Below are 14,888 nucleotides of genomic sequence, written 5' to 3'. Positions count from 1 at the left end.
TGGTAGTGATGTAGGGTTATTGGCGGGAAAATTGGAAGTGGGTCTGTGCCTCAGATGGGAGACGTGCGCGCGTCCCAGCTTCCAGGCACTGAGGGCGTGAGAGCTGAGGCGGTGTCACCGACTCGGGGGAAGAGACAGAAGAGGCGAGCCCAGAGCGGACGGTGAGGATGCCGTGCAGGCCGGGTAGTCCCGGGGTGCAGCCCTCGCAGACGAGTCCCGGCGGGGGCGGGGCCCGGGTACCGGGCCCCCTCTTCACTGGTGATACAGGGCTCGGCCGGAGCAATGGGGCTGCTCGTTAACAGCACGTTCTTAAGAAACGATCCCAATTAGGGATTCGGAAGGAAGACCAAAATCGTGTGGCACTTCCCGGGAACGGTGGTCCGGACGTGGGGAGAGCGCCGAAAGTTCCACGGGGTGTGGTTGACAGCACGTCGTGTTTTCGTGCCGGCGGCTCTGCGCTTTGGTGGCCGTCCCACCCCCCTTGGAAACTTCTGTGCATGTAAACTGTCTCGTAGCGGTGGGTTGACAGCGCAGTCGTTTGACACGTGGACGGATGGGGACTTTCTGGGAATGTCCTGATACCTCTCTTAAATATCTTTTCTCCGTTAAATGGTAAGGAAGGGGTGTTGCCTCTCTTTTGAATGTAGAAAACGAGGCTCTTGTAAATATTTTAACATCCAATCAGCCTTTGTTTTCGAGGTTTGATCCTTGCCATCTAACTTGCCACTTAGGAGAGTTTTGACCCTTTCAATTTCTTTTAGGTTATAACTCCCACAAGTAAAGCCTCTAAATTAGGAAAACAAGGTATTGTACTGGCAGGTCCTGAATAGCCTCTGATCCGAGCCATCGTGATCTGTAGGTTGTGGTGACCACGCTGTCTGTATATGTTCTGGGCGATGGACCATGAGTGTCCCGTCTAGTCCCGCCCCAAAGAGTGGGTGGTCTCAGCCACGGAGCGGCAACTGTGGGCACTAGCACCAGAGTCCTGACTGCATAGTTTTGAAATCTGAACCTGCCTTTTACTTAGTCGGGTCTTACAAGTTGCATAAGCAACTTAGCAAGTTCTTTACCTACTATGTACTACAGTTTCCTTTTTTTTTGTAAAATGAACATAAAAAAATAGTGTCTACACCTGCAAGGTTGCAAGCATTTTGCCGGTGTCTGGCCCGTGATTGCACTGAATAAATGGTAGCTGTTGTTAAAGAGCTGCTGTTAGCCCCTGCCATGTGCCTGACACTGGTGGGCCATCTCATGGGCATCTGCAAAATGTGCACCCTGCCCCGTGGCTGGGGTCTGGTTGCTCCCGAATTGGCAGTGAATGCCTTGTTTCTCTGGACCTTCTGGTCACCCTTGGCATTAGCAACTGCAGTGGGCTAGAGGGATGTAGGATGTGGGAGTTGTGTTTCTGAAAAGCAGTGTGATGCCTCTCTGGGTCTGCGCCCTGTCTTGTGACCTGTGTCATGGAGCAAGTACTCACGCTGCATCAGTCCACCCCAGAGCAGTCTTTGTAAGTCCCAGGTCATGCTGTCATCTTGCGAAAATCCTGTGCTGGCCTCCTTTTGTCTTTAGACAAAGTCAAAACCACTCGCATAAGAGGAAGAGCCTCTGAATCCTGTTATTGTTGCTGACTTTATCAGTCTCTTACACTTGATGCCTTAATTGCACTACTCCAAGTCCCCTGATCATGCCTTGCTGATTTCCACAGGCCTGTCTACATATATATTGATTCCTCTTTGGAAGTACCTTCCCTGGCATCTTCCATGGTTAATGGTATTTTAGCCTACAGCTAGACATTGCGTTCTTCAGAAGCCTTGTTTGGTGAGCTGGCTGTCTCCTCCATGCTCATTCCTGTCACATTTTATTGTAATTACTGTTCATCACTGCAATCCTGAAAATTTCTTGAGGTTAAGAATAGTGTTTTGTTCATTTTAGTCTGTCAGGTAGTTAAGTACTAAATAAGTATGTGTAATTTAAAAGTAATTTGTAGAGACCTGTTTTATATGCATAAATGAGAAATGGAATCCAGAATTACACAGTACAGCTTTATTGAAACACCCCCACCCTGGTCTTGAGGTTGGGTGTGCAAACCCAACCCTGACTCAGTGTCACCTGCAGGGTTTGTTGAAACACTGCTGGGCCCTGGCCCCACACTTCATGATTTCATAGGTCAGGGGTGGAACCCAAGAATTTGAATTTCTAACTAGCTCGCAGGTGATACTGATGCTGTTGGTCCAGGGGTCTTATCATTGGAACCAAGGCTTTAGGAAAAAAATAATTTTCTTTGGCATCTTGGCGTCTTCACCAGAAGTGATTTTACATGTCCAGATTTGTCCACAATGCCAATTTTATCCAGTGACATAGAATAACTACAGAGCTTGCTGCAACAATATTGAAAGATTTTTTCCTTGCAGAGAAATTATATATATCTGGCATGAGATAGTGTGGTATATTGACTTTTAAGATGTAAAAAGAAAAATGTCAAACACAAGGGGGCCCTCTTGTGGTGACAATAGCAATTCACAAAACTTGAAAAATCGAAGCTCTATATAAGGAACCCAACCTGGGGGCAGAGGGATACATGTTTTGGCACCTGGAAGAATTTTTGCAGACTACTAATCATTTACTTATTTTACTTTGTTTTCTTACCTGACAAATGAGAGTGATAGCACTCTCATTGTGTCCCCTGGGGCAAGTAATTGGACAGAACCTGGGTTTACCTTGGTAACTCTCTGACTCCTCACGAGTCAAGAGTTTGTGGGGAAAATTACACTTGATACTTAGTTTTTTCTTCAGGGTTGAGTATTCTTTGTCATTTTTCATTTTAGGTGTTATAAATAGTTGAATAACCACTGATTATTTTCTGGTCCTTTATGGCTTATAACTTCAGAAGAAACAATGGAAAGCCAAGAATTTATTGTAAGTCTTACAGCTATTCTTTTTCTTCCACATTTCAAAAATGTTGCTAGAGTTTTCATATTTAGCAGGAAAAAAATCCTGAAGTTTAAAAGCAGGACTCTTAGTTAAGTTTGCATATCAGACAAACTGTAAAGACTTTTGTAGTATAAGTGTTTGTGTTTCAAATATTGCCCAATAGTTTAACTGGCAGCCCTTTCTCTTGTCTACTTTGCACATTTCTGTTACAAAGTCCTTTAGAACAACATCTTGGGAAGCTTCGGGATCAGGAGGTAATTCACTTCTCTTGTAGGACTGGTGCTCCTTTTCTGTCTAAACCTGTGGTCTTAAACTGTTTGGTCTCAGGACCCTTTTCTACTCTTGAAATTATTGAAGACCCCAAAGAATTTTTGATTATGGGGCTTATATCTACTGGTATTTTTTTTTTAAGATTTTATTTATTTATCTTTAGAGGGGAAGGGAAGGAGAGAGGGAGAGAAACATCAATGTATGGTTGCCTTTTGTGCATACCCTGCTGGGAACCGGCCTGCAGGGAACCGGCCTGCAACCCAGGCATGTGCCCTGACTGGGAATTGAACCACCATTGTCTGGTTCGCAGGCCTGCACTCAATCCACTGAGCTACACCAGCCAGGGCTCTACTGGTGTTTTTTATATTAGAAATGATAAGATAAATTTTAGTAATACTTATTAAAAACAATAAACTTATTACATTTCACATAAATTACATTATGTAAAAATGGCTATGTTTCTAAAACAATTGCAATAACAAAGAAACATTGACAAGTGTAGTATTGCTATACAGTTTTTGCATAGCTCTCCACTTAACAATTGACTTAATTCTCAGATCTGCTTCTGCATCCAGTCTGAAACTGAATCTTACAGTGTTGCCCATGAATAACCTATACATGACAGCACTGTGCTCTCCCTAAGGAATGAGAGGCAAGTGTTCCTGAAATTAGTTTGGACCTCACAGACCCCAGAGAAGTCTTGGGGACCTGCAAGAGTCTCTGGACTGACTGCACTTTGGGAATTCACAGATCAGGAATACTGTGCAACCCAACACATTTTCCCTTCCCACCATGACTGAGAAGCTCAAAATTACTTTTGTTACTCAGTTAACTTCAATTTTTACTTAGGTTTTACTTCTGTTTTCTCCCCTCCCTTACTCTTTACTACCTAGTTTCTTTTTAAAAGTTTTTAAAAAGGATTTCATTTATTGCCCTGGCTAGTGTAGCTCCGTGGATTGAGTGCCAGCCTGCAAACCAAAGGGTCAGTGGTTCGATTCCCAGTCACAGCATGTGCCTAGGTTGCAGGCTAGTTCCCAGTTGGGGGCATGTGAGAGGCAACCAACTGATGTTTCTAGCTGATAAACGTCCCTCACACATCAATGTTTGTCTCCCTCTCTTTCTCCCTCCCACTCTCTCTGAAAATAAGTAAATAAAATCTTTACAAAAAATATTTATTTTTAGAGCAAGAGGAAGAGAGGGAGAGAAACATCAGTATGCAAGAGAAACATTGATCGATTGTCTTGCACGCTTCGAAGCAGGGACCCAATCTGCAACCTAGACATGTGTCTTGACCAAGAATCGAATTGGTGACCTTTCAGTTTGCAAGACAACACCCAACCCACTGAGCCACTCCAGCCAGGGCTGTATTTTCTTTTTTGAATTGATTTTTTATTATTGTTATGATGTCTGTGCTTTTATTTTGATAAAAGATGTCTTAAATATATTTTGTTTATAGAGGGGTATAAAATATAGGGCATTTAATGTTTATAAATAGATACCATTTCTTTGTGCTTTTTGATGTAAGGTACTATATACTCATCAAAAGATGAAGAAATCAAAAGTGTGGCAAGATGGCATTCTGAAGATCACTCACTTAGGAAACAAAGTAAGTGCAAAGCCCTGGATGGCAGGCGTCAGGAGCTCCGTGTCTAGTTTCAGTAACTGCAGTCCGTATGAGGTCATGTCCTTTGGAGAGGGCTGGTCTCAGGATCTTTCTGTGTTCAGGGCGCGTGCGTCATTATCGCTTTTTTTCTTTTTTATTTATTGGGGTAACATTGGTTAATTCTTCTGATTTGAATAGATGAATGTTTAGCCTGTCTCCATCTACCTATCTATCTATATCTATATTTTTACTTCCTCACCTGAGGATATATTTTGATTTTATAGAAAGGAGGAAGAGACAGGGGTGGGGGGACATCAGTGTGGGAGCGAAACAGCAGTTACTTGCCTCCCATCTGTGCCCTGACGGAGAATCGAACCACAGCCTCTTTGGTGTATGGGGACAGTGCTCCAACTGAGTCACTCAGTCAGGGACCCATTTATATATTTTTTAGTCACTTGTCTTTAATTAATTCATTCACTGTTCAGTGTTACTCTGTGTAGTTTTTCTTTTATATTCTTTCAATTTGGTTAGAACCAAGTCTTTAAAATCATACAGAATTCGTGTTACGTTAAAAAGACATCCGACTGGATCCTGCCTCTCCTTCATGTCTTCTTGTGATGCCAAATCATAATATTAAGGTCAAGCTAGTGGTTTCCAACTTTTTTTTTTAAAGATTTTATTTAACTTTAGAGGGGAAGGAGAGAGGGAGAGAAACATCAATGTGTGGTTGCCTTTCGTGTGCCCCCTGCTGGGAACTGGCCTGCAGGGAACCGGCCTGCAACCCAGGCATGTGCCCTGACTGGGAATTGAACCGTGATCCTCTGGTTCACAGTGGTTTCCAACTTTTATTGCCTCATGTGTTTATGTCTCCCTTATACACCTCACACTGGTGGATTACAGGAGCACAAGATACTGTATTTTTTGGACTATAAGATCCACGCCTCCCAAATTTGGGAGGAAAATGGGGGTGCGTCTTAGAGTCTGAATGTAGTGTACCTGGCTTGCAGATCTGGGGGGGGCGGTGGTGGTGGGGTGAGGTCACAAGTTATTGAATATTTTCCACATTCTATTTTCCTCTAAAACCTAGGTGTGACTTACAGTCCTAAAAGTACGGTAAATTCAGATTAGCCCCAGAGGTTTTCCATGATTCCACTATTGAGTGATACTTAATAGTATCACTGTGTCCTCAGCCACTGCTCACACTATTCCTCTGCGCTAGTAAGGCCTCTTCTCTGCCCATGCAAATTCTTGCTGTCTTCCATGAACTGGGTTGTCATTCACCAGACATTGCTGGTTGGCTCACCAGTCAGGAAGGGGATGGAGTTATGTGCGTACCTCTGCTCCTGTCACAGAGTAAGTGGCGTTGAAGACAGACGTGTTTCCTAATCCAAGTCAACAAAGTGGGTGATCCTTTCCCAGCATGATTTACTGACAGAACAATTTTAGATTTGCTGTTGACGATTTTTAAGAAAAGCAGAATTGTATTGTGTCCCATTTTAACATTAATTTTGTTTTAATATAGGCAATTTTATATGATGACAAAGGACAATGTTTGGAGAGTTTATTTCTGAAGTGTCTTGAGGTATTGTAATGTGTTGATCTTATTTCTATGTAGGGTTTAAAAATCTTTAAATATTTCTTCTATGAATGTTGGTAAATAATACAGTTAAGGTACTAATACTGATCATTTTGGCTAGTGTTTATTGAGCATTTATTATTAGCCAGACTCTGTACTAGAAGCTTTTAGATGTTGTTGGATGTGGTGCTCCCACAGCCCTGTGATTGCGGATTAGGAGTACAGCGCGGGAAGCTGGTAACTTGTCCACGTTAGCGTGGCCGTGGTGGGGCCGGGCTGTGGGCCCAGCAGTGACTCTAGTCTGATTCTGTGACACGGTTTTGTCAGGCAGAGAATGACAGTAGGAACTCTTTGTGGAGTTACTCCTTTTTAAAATCTCGTCTCATACATTGGTTCTGTGTGTTTCCTATTGGACGAGGAAGGGAAGGGAACCGAAGGCAGGTTGAACGTGAAGACTTGAGACGATGGGCTGCGTGTTCCTGGTCATTCCCCACTCTCAGATCCGCCTGCAGCTCAGCGTGCACGCCTGACGCCCCTTGCTGGGGCGGGCCAGTGTGGACAGACCGCTGGCCGGCTGCACCTGGGGAAAGCGCAGTTCAGGGCAGGGACTATAAAGGTGTTCAAACAAATCTAGTCATTGTGTTTAATGGACTTTTAAATTTTATGACACTAATAGTGCTTATGATATTTCTGCCAAAAGAGGGTACAGAAGCACTGTTTTAATTGGTGCTTCATTAGTGGTAACTCCTGTTATTTCATTTAGAATCAGTTTACTAATTAAGCACATTATCTGTGATAGTACACAGATTTTATCAACTAGCTTAATAATTTTATTTTTATGCTACAATCAGAAATGGTGGCAAATGTTATACTTTGTTTTCTTTGGTGATTAAAATGCTTTTTTGTAATATGGCTAAAGCAACTAATAATTTATAATGCTTGTGATACAGATATATATTTGATAGTTAATAGCTCTAGTTTTAAAAATTACAGTTAGTCGTATGGATTCTGCGTGAACTTGAGAGGAGCCATACCTTCCTTGCTTCTCTTTGTACCTGCAGCCCGTCACAAAGGGCCTCCTGTGGGTTCCTGGTGTAGAGTTGCATAAACACATTCGTCACAGTATTGTTTTATTATTATCCTTTTTTGTGCATGTTGGTGCTTAACTAGTACATGATAATAAATAAAGAATTTAGATACTACCCATTATGTCTTACTAGTGCTAGTAAGCTTATAAGAACACATAAGCCATCAAATAATTAGATGTATGTGATTTTGACATTTGTTCTTTAACATCTAGGTGAACCCTGGAGATGACTTAGAAAGTGATCGGTACTTGATCACAGTGGAGGAGGTTCGAGTTGCTGGAAGCAGAGCTGTTCACCAGAAGGTTGACCAAGAGGCGTCCTCGCTCTGTCCAAGGCAGTTGATGTCCTCTGGCCGGTCCCTCAGAGGCCAGCCTGCTGGCTTGAAAAGGAAGTTCACTGTGAGTTCTCTGGGAAAGTACTGGCTCGGTGTGCACCTGGGCAGGAAGCAGTGAATTTGGAAGTGGTTGTAGTCTCACTGACATGGCACTTCATAGTAGATGCTTAGGTAGAAAGTAAAACCTGATTAGAAAAACTCTTAATAAAAATAAGTTTATATTTTAACTCTGCAAACCTTATGTCTTAATTATTACTTTACCTTATAAAACATACACATTCCTTTTTAGCCTATTCATTTCACATTTTCTTTATAGGCAATAGAATAGCTGATGATTGTTTTAATATTTTTAGGGTTTTCAAGGACCACGTCAAATGCCAAAGAAAATGGTTACTATGGAAAATGGTGAATCCACTGTGTCACTGGAGGCTGCAAACCCTGGCCCTGTTTTTCTTTCTCCATTCTTGAGGGTCCCTCCTTTTTCTGTTACTGGCAAGAAAGACGTAAACAGTGTGGTGGCAGACCCTGAGGACACTGTCCTCTCCAAGGACGGAGGGAGAAATGGCCCGCCTCTCTCTTCAGTTGGCTCAGCCCAGTCCTCCAGGGGTGACCTACAGGTGCTGTGGGGAGGGGAGCACTCCATCTCTGTACTGGGCAATGAGCCCACGGAAAGAAGTAGTTTGTCATCTCACTGTTCGGGAGCTGCACAGAATGTCAGGAGCAAAGCACAGATCCTGGCTCTTCTGCGGTCCAGACCAACTAGTACGTGCAAGGAAATAAGTTGTGTCACAGCAGGACATTTCACTGGGGTGCAGCCACAAGGAGGTTTAAGAATTCCTACTAAACCCAAGTGCTTAACTGATCAGGAAGAGTGTGCTGAGGAGAGCACAGGAAGCTTACAGTACCAGCAACCATCAGAAAACACCGTGAGAAATAAGAGCCGGTGGGCCACATATTTATCCTCACAGAGCTCACCTGTTCATTCTTCTGCTGTAGATGGAAATGACCTAGAAAGGAAACCCGTGGCTCTGGGAGATAACATAAATGTAAATTTGAGAGACCTTTTGGTACAAAAAAGGATACAGTTCTTTGAAACAGATGCTAAAAATAGGAAAAACTATGATGAAGACAAGCTAGTAGACAATACTGATTCATTCTGTGAAAACAGCTTACCTGTTACCTGTGGCAATGTGGAAAATGATGGCTTAGTATCAAAATCTGATGCTCAAGAAAATAATAACATACCAGTCAATCAAAATGATTGGATGTGTACAAAAGGATCACTCATTAGAGAAAATGTTCAGGAAATAAGTACACGTGGAGTACCAGAAAAGGAGCGTGAACAAACAGTGTCTTCCCTTCCAGAATCGTACTGTCTACAAATGGAATCTTCGCTAAGTGGCAGTTCTAGGATCTCCGATGCCATTACTGACATGTTTTCTAGAAGGAGTGCTGATTGTGAAAGTCTTAATATTCAAGAACCCATAAGGAATGTAACACAACCCGTTTTGGAGGTCAATTTTAATCTGAGTAATTTTGAAACCAGTGATACTGAGGAGGAATCCCGGGAAAACAGCGGAATGCCCCAGGATCCGGGGGCCTGGGAAAAGGACCCCTCGGCCGGAGACTGCAGCTCAGGTGTGCAGAAGAGGGGTGAGCCTGTGCGCTGTGAAGAGGGTGGCAGTGCACCTCTGCCTCTCCTAAGGCCTGTTGGGGGAAAACCAACAGGGACGTTTTCTACCAAAGAGGCTCTGCTGTCACAGTTCTGGGGTAAAGCTGGACCCACTGGAGACGGCTTGGAGGGGTGGAGGGACCCAGCTCTGCAGTGGCCAGAGGAGGTGTACATGGTTAATGAAGATGTTGAAACACCCATCCAGAAAGTCAGAAGTAACTGTCATTTTGCATCACTCCCAAGTAAACCTAAAGGCATAAACTCAAATTTACATATTCCTCATGTTTTAAGCATAGACACTAATCAGACTCTTGAAAGCAACCTATTTGCAGAACGGACTCAGCACCAGCCTTTTATTATGGAAAGTGACTTAGATGAAAACGATAACCAGGTTTTACCATTGACCTCTGACAGTGATAACAGCATCCAGCTAGTAAATGCCAGTCAGAGTCACGCAGACAGGTGCATTTCTCTTGATAAGTCAGACCCCCAAGTTTCCATTTCTTTGTTTTACCCTCTGGGTAGAAAGCAGCCTATTTCCAATGACACAGAAACATGTGTTTCTGAATCTGAAGATGAGGGAGGGATTCCAAGTTTAGCCCAGGACCATGCTAAAGGAGATAGTGCTGGAGAAAACAGACCATACTGGAAGAGTCCCAGGAATTCTTCAGAACCTTCTGGATTAGGAAGCAGCATTTCCCTTTTAAAGTCATTGACTGAACATACTACAGCTTTAGAAGGCTTGGAAATACTAAAAAAGAAAAACGCTACATATACATCACAAGGAATGCTGCAGACCCATGGGCCAGCAAGCAGTCCTGAAGGTTAGAGTTGCATGTCTGTTCTGGATTGTTCTCTTTAGAGTGCAAAGGATGAGAAGAGACTTGCCCTGGAGGCTGCATTAGAGAATTACATGGTATTTCAGTAGGTAATACACAGACTTCGTGAGATCACTTCTAATACAGGAAAATGCAGTGAGAAGTGAGTCTCCCCCCTGCCACAGCTCTCAGCCCACCCCAGGCAGTGCAGTTTCTGTCCAGAAGTGTCCTACATACACCTGAAGGCCCCTATCTCGTGTGTGTGTGTGTGTGTGTGTGTGTGTGTGTGTGTGTTACAGTCCATTCCTATTGTACCATACATTTTTGGGCATGTGCTAGGAGCTACTTTAAAAAAAGTCATGAGTTCATAGTGATGATCTCTGATTGCACCTCTGCACCACACGGTTCTCCTCTTTCCTCCTTCCCCTTGAATACAGGAGCCCATTTCTTTCTTTGTTCCCAGTGGGAAAGGGCCCAGCTTCCCAGCCACAGCCTCAGGGCTGCAGTGCACACCAGGTGGTTTCCAGGCTGCTGCCCCAATGTCACTGCCAGTAAAGGGCAAACTTCGTAGAATTCATCAATCTTTTGGAGAGTTTTTCTTTGTTTCTAGACTACTGTGAATTTAGAGTTGCATATTATACTCAGAAGTTGCTCGGGTTACTTCTCTTCTGTGTGATTAATATAAGTACAGCTAAGTTCATTGTTTATTGTCAGAAGAAGAGCTTTTTTGGCTGTCCACGTTGATTTATGTTTATTTTTTATTTACAACATGGGTTCTTTTTTTTTTTAGATTTTATTTATTTTTAGAGAGAGGGGAAGGAGGGAGAAAGAGAGAGAGAAACTGCAATGTGTGGTTGCCTCTTGAGTTGCCCCCACTGGGGACCTGGCCCGCAACCCCGGCATGTGCCCTGACGGGAATCAAACTGGCGACCCTTTTGGTTCGCAGCCCGCGCTCAGTCCACTGAGCTACACCAGTCAGGGCGATTTACTTTTATTTCTGACTAAAATATTGGCCTGGTTCAAAAGTCAAAGCCATGTAGAGGCACGTACTGGGCTTCCCTCCTTATGCCTCCCACGCTGTTCCTGCCTGCCTGCTGTGGGTAACCTCTGAATTATACATGTGTTTCCTTTTGCAAAAATAAAATAGCTCCATGTAGAGCTTGTTTTCCCTTGTTCAACACAAGGTACCATGCTCTACACGTTTGCTAGAACCTTGCTTCTTTCCACCCGGCCGTATGTTTTGGAAGTCCCCTCGTTCCTGGGACCCGTGCTCACTCTGTTCACAGCTCCGTAAGACTCCTGTGCAGAGGGGCCCTCAGTTCTGCAACCAGCCCTCCAAGGCTTTACTCTTATGAACAATGTGACGATAAGTAACCTCATAAATCTGTGTAATTATGTGGGCTTTCTGACTATTATTGGAGGTATGCAAATACCTAGCAGCAGGGTTGCTGGGTAAATGTGTGTTTATAGACGACTTGAAAATTCCCTCCATAGGAATTACACCATTTTCTCAGCCCACAAGCCCTGTGTGCCTGCCTGTTCCTCCACAGCCTCACTGAACTGGCAGATGGCAAATCAGTGCATTTCAGATTTATATTTCTGTTACTTAAAGAGAAATGGAGCTGATTAGGGATCAATTATTGTACCTTCTAAAATGTTTCTGTAAAATGTAGTTAAATTTGATGATCGTTACAGTTTATTCTCTAAAAAATTAAAAATAAGCAAAAAACAAACAACTTGGGTAGTTGTAATTTTATACTTTTATGAGTATACAACTTCCTACTCAGAAGATTTAATAATTACAGAATTTCATTTTTGGAAGTTGGTCTTTTTTTCTTATCAAGTTGGAAAAGAGGGCTACAGCTGATTCTCTCGATTTTTAGTCATTATGTTACATCAGGTCACCACAGTCACTGACCGGGGGACAGGAGCCACGGCTTTCAGGGCAGATACAGGGCTGGGCCCCTTCAAACCTCTGGTCAGAACATCTTCATTGGCTCTAAAATACAAAGCCTGGTTTCGTGTGTATTTCCATTGAAAGACACCTTAGTTTACATTCTCAATGCATTGACGTGGCAGTCCGGTCACCAGGTCTATGACAGAGGGTGCACTAAATGGACTCGGAGCCAGTCCACGCGCTCCTAGGGTCTGGAGTGAAGTTACAAGTGCTAGTTTAGAATTGTTCCGGGGCGAAGGCAATAAAGGGAGAAACATCAATTTTCATCCAGCTCTTTGAATAAATAACATCAAGTTCCAAAGTCCACTCTTTTTCATTGAATGCATTTGGAGTTTTTAACAGGAAAATAATGAAACAAAAAATAAACAAATTGGCTAAAAATAAAGTTTTTACCAGGTATAGATATGATGTTTTTGCAGTAATTACTTTAAAATTATCGGTTTTTTTAGAAGAAATTGAGATGACTAAATAAGTACTTTTAAGAAAAAAAAATTTTTAAACATGCGGTTGAGGTGATCTGGCACGGCCACCCCACCCCCACTCTCCCTCTGTGGGTCCGTGGCCCTGCCTCTGAGTCCCTTCTCCGACAACTGGCCCCGGCCCCACACAGCGCGGTTTTCCTCGGCAGGTCTCTGCGGGAACGTTACTTCCTGTGAGAGGCCGGGTCGGCATCCTGTCTGAAACTACTCTCATGTTTCACTGATCTGAAACCCTTGTGTCTCAGTCTGAATTTAGTGGGTTCATTTATTTTCTGTGTCCCTCCCTTTTTGAGGGACCTTGGTTGACTCTTCCTGGCTTTCCAGTGCTTGGCACACTGAGCTTTGTAAATAATGGAAGGTTTTTTTCAACAATTATCAAGATTTTGCCACATCTTAAAACTTAACTTATATTCCTTATTTCATTCTGTTTTAGAAATAGGTTTAAAAAATTTTTAGAGCACTGCTAGATGTATGTGAATAAAATCGTTGGGTTTTGTCCATTGTAGCCAGGAAACCATTGGTTACAGTAGTTTCACCAGCTGTTCCAAAGTCTCCTCATCTGACCCAGGATTCTCAGCAGGTACATTACTTTATCACTGTATGCGTGTTTCGTTTTGATATCGAACATTCTGTACTTTGTACTGAGGCTGTAATAATACAGAGGACCCCCATTGTCTAGTTTCATGACCTCGTCTCTCATCTCAGTCGTGTTTTCATCCTTCAGCCAAAAGAAGCACCTAGCGGGTCCACCTGCCCAGTGGTTAGTGGTACTGAACAACTGAAGTAGGGTTTAGTTTTCTGAGTTTTGTTGACATGTATTTGACATGTAACATTGTACTTAAGGAATACAATGTAGCATGATATACATCTACATTGTGAAATGATTATACAAGCATTTACTTTTTAAGTAAACACAGTTACTAGTGGAATGTGGGCAGTCGCACCTCACACAGCTTCTCAGACCTGGGAGCAGATGAGATTTCTGATCTATGCCGATTCTCCCAGGTGAATGGATTTTCATATAGCGTTTCTGAACACCCAGCTGAAAAGGACACGATGCTGTTGGGAGAAATGGCGAGAACACTGCCCTGAGTTAGCAGTGGGTCAGGGTCTGACTCGTCAGACGGCAGAGCTCCAAAGCACCGTGCCGCGCAGCTTGGGAACCGTGGCAGTTACATAAAAACGACAGGACTAATGAGGGTGAATTGGAGTTCTAGAATGAGTCATCTAGATGAGCGCCTCTCAGTGGGGCACAGCAGTTTTGGAGGGACAGCCCTTCCATTGTAGGCACTGCTCTTTTTAGCAGGTGTGTTGAGAAGAAAAGGTGAAGTGTTCCGTCTGCCCCTGTTCTGTGCCTTACTCCGGTTTCCATATTACCTGTCTTTTTTTTTAATTGTGATGTTTTCTTCTTCTTTTTTTAAGTCAGAAAAAGATTAAGATAAAACTCTACCACTCAGATAATTATTACATTTCCACCTTTTGGGGGGCCTATTTTTAAAAATATGGTGAGATTGATGTGTACAAATAATTTTACCTCATAAGGGGAAGTAGTCCTTTCCCCTTGTTATACGCTGTTTTCTCACGTTATTAAAAACTTCATAAATGTCTTCCAAAGGTTATATACTATTTCATCTTGTGCATACCCTACACTTTGGACAGACAGTTCACTAGTTTTGGACATTTTGATTATTTCCAGCATTTTGCTCTATAAGTAAAACCTTAATAAATGTTTTTACACGTAAATCATTGTTTACATTTAAGTTATTTTCTTAGATTGGATCCTTGGAAGTCTAACTAATCTGAAAGGCTAAGAACATCTTCCTTTGGTTCTTAATATAAATTATGAAATCTAAGTATCTTACTGTTTACAAAATGGTACTTATTTCACTTCATACTCACCAGTACTGTTAAGGTCTGAAATTTTTGCAGTGTGAAAATGGTAAAAACATTGCAGTATAAAAACACTTAGTTTTTATTTCTTTGGTCATTATAGTGTTCTTGCATTTCTGTCTATAGAAGTTTGTATGTTACTTTATAGTGTATTGTTGCTTTTTGGTTCCCCTTATGTTAGTGTTCTCCGGGGACAAGGAAAGGAAATGAAGTTGAAGCAGGTGAACCACTGCAGGCGAGTTAACTTTTAATGTGTAATAAAGTAGCTGG

At 42.7% G+C, this 14,888-nt stretch overlaps 1 protein-coding gene across 1 annotated transcript; it reads left to right on the top strand.

The window, feature by feature from the left end:
• The first annotated feature begins 37 nt into the window (after positions 1 to 37).
• Positions 38 to 14,862, top strand: LOC128626322 (protein ZGRF1-like). Its single transcript, XM_053658271.1, has 8 exons — positions 38 to 161; positions 2,826 to 2,916; positions 4,727 to 4,807; positions 6,327 to 6,386; positions 7,681 to 7,866; positions 8,156 to 9,440; positions 13,235 to 13,308; positions 14,800 to 14,862. Exons 2-8 carry the CDS (start codon positions 2,896 to 2,898, stop codon positions 14,860 to 14,862), a joined length of 1,770 nt encoding a protein of 589 aa, XP_053514246.1. The 5' UTR covers positions 38 to 161; positions 2,826 to 2,895.
• Positions 14,863 to 14,888: the final 26 nt, after the last annotated feature.

Source organism: Artibeus jamaicensis, unplaced genomic scaffold (assembly GCF_021234435.1).
Source record: "Artibeus jamaicensis isolate MK-2021 breed Jamaican fruit bat unplaced genomic scaffold, CSHL_Jam_final scaffold_537, whole genome shotgun sequence".
NCBI classification, from domain to species: Eukaryota; Metazoa; Chordata; class Mammalia; order Chiroptera; family Phyllostomidae; genus Artibeus; species Artibeus jamaicensis.
The sequence above is the reverse complement of the archived record's forward strand: the minus strand, read 5'-3'. Positions and strand labels throughout refer to the sequence as shown.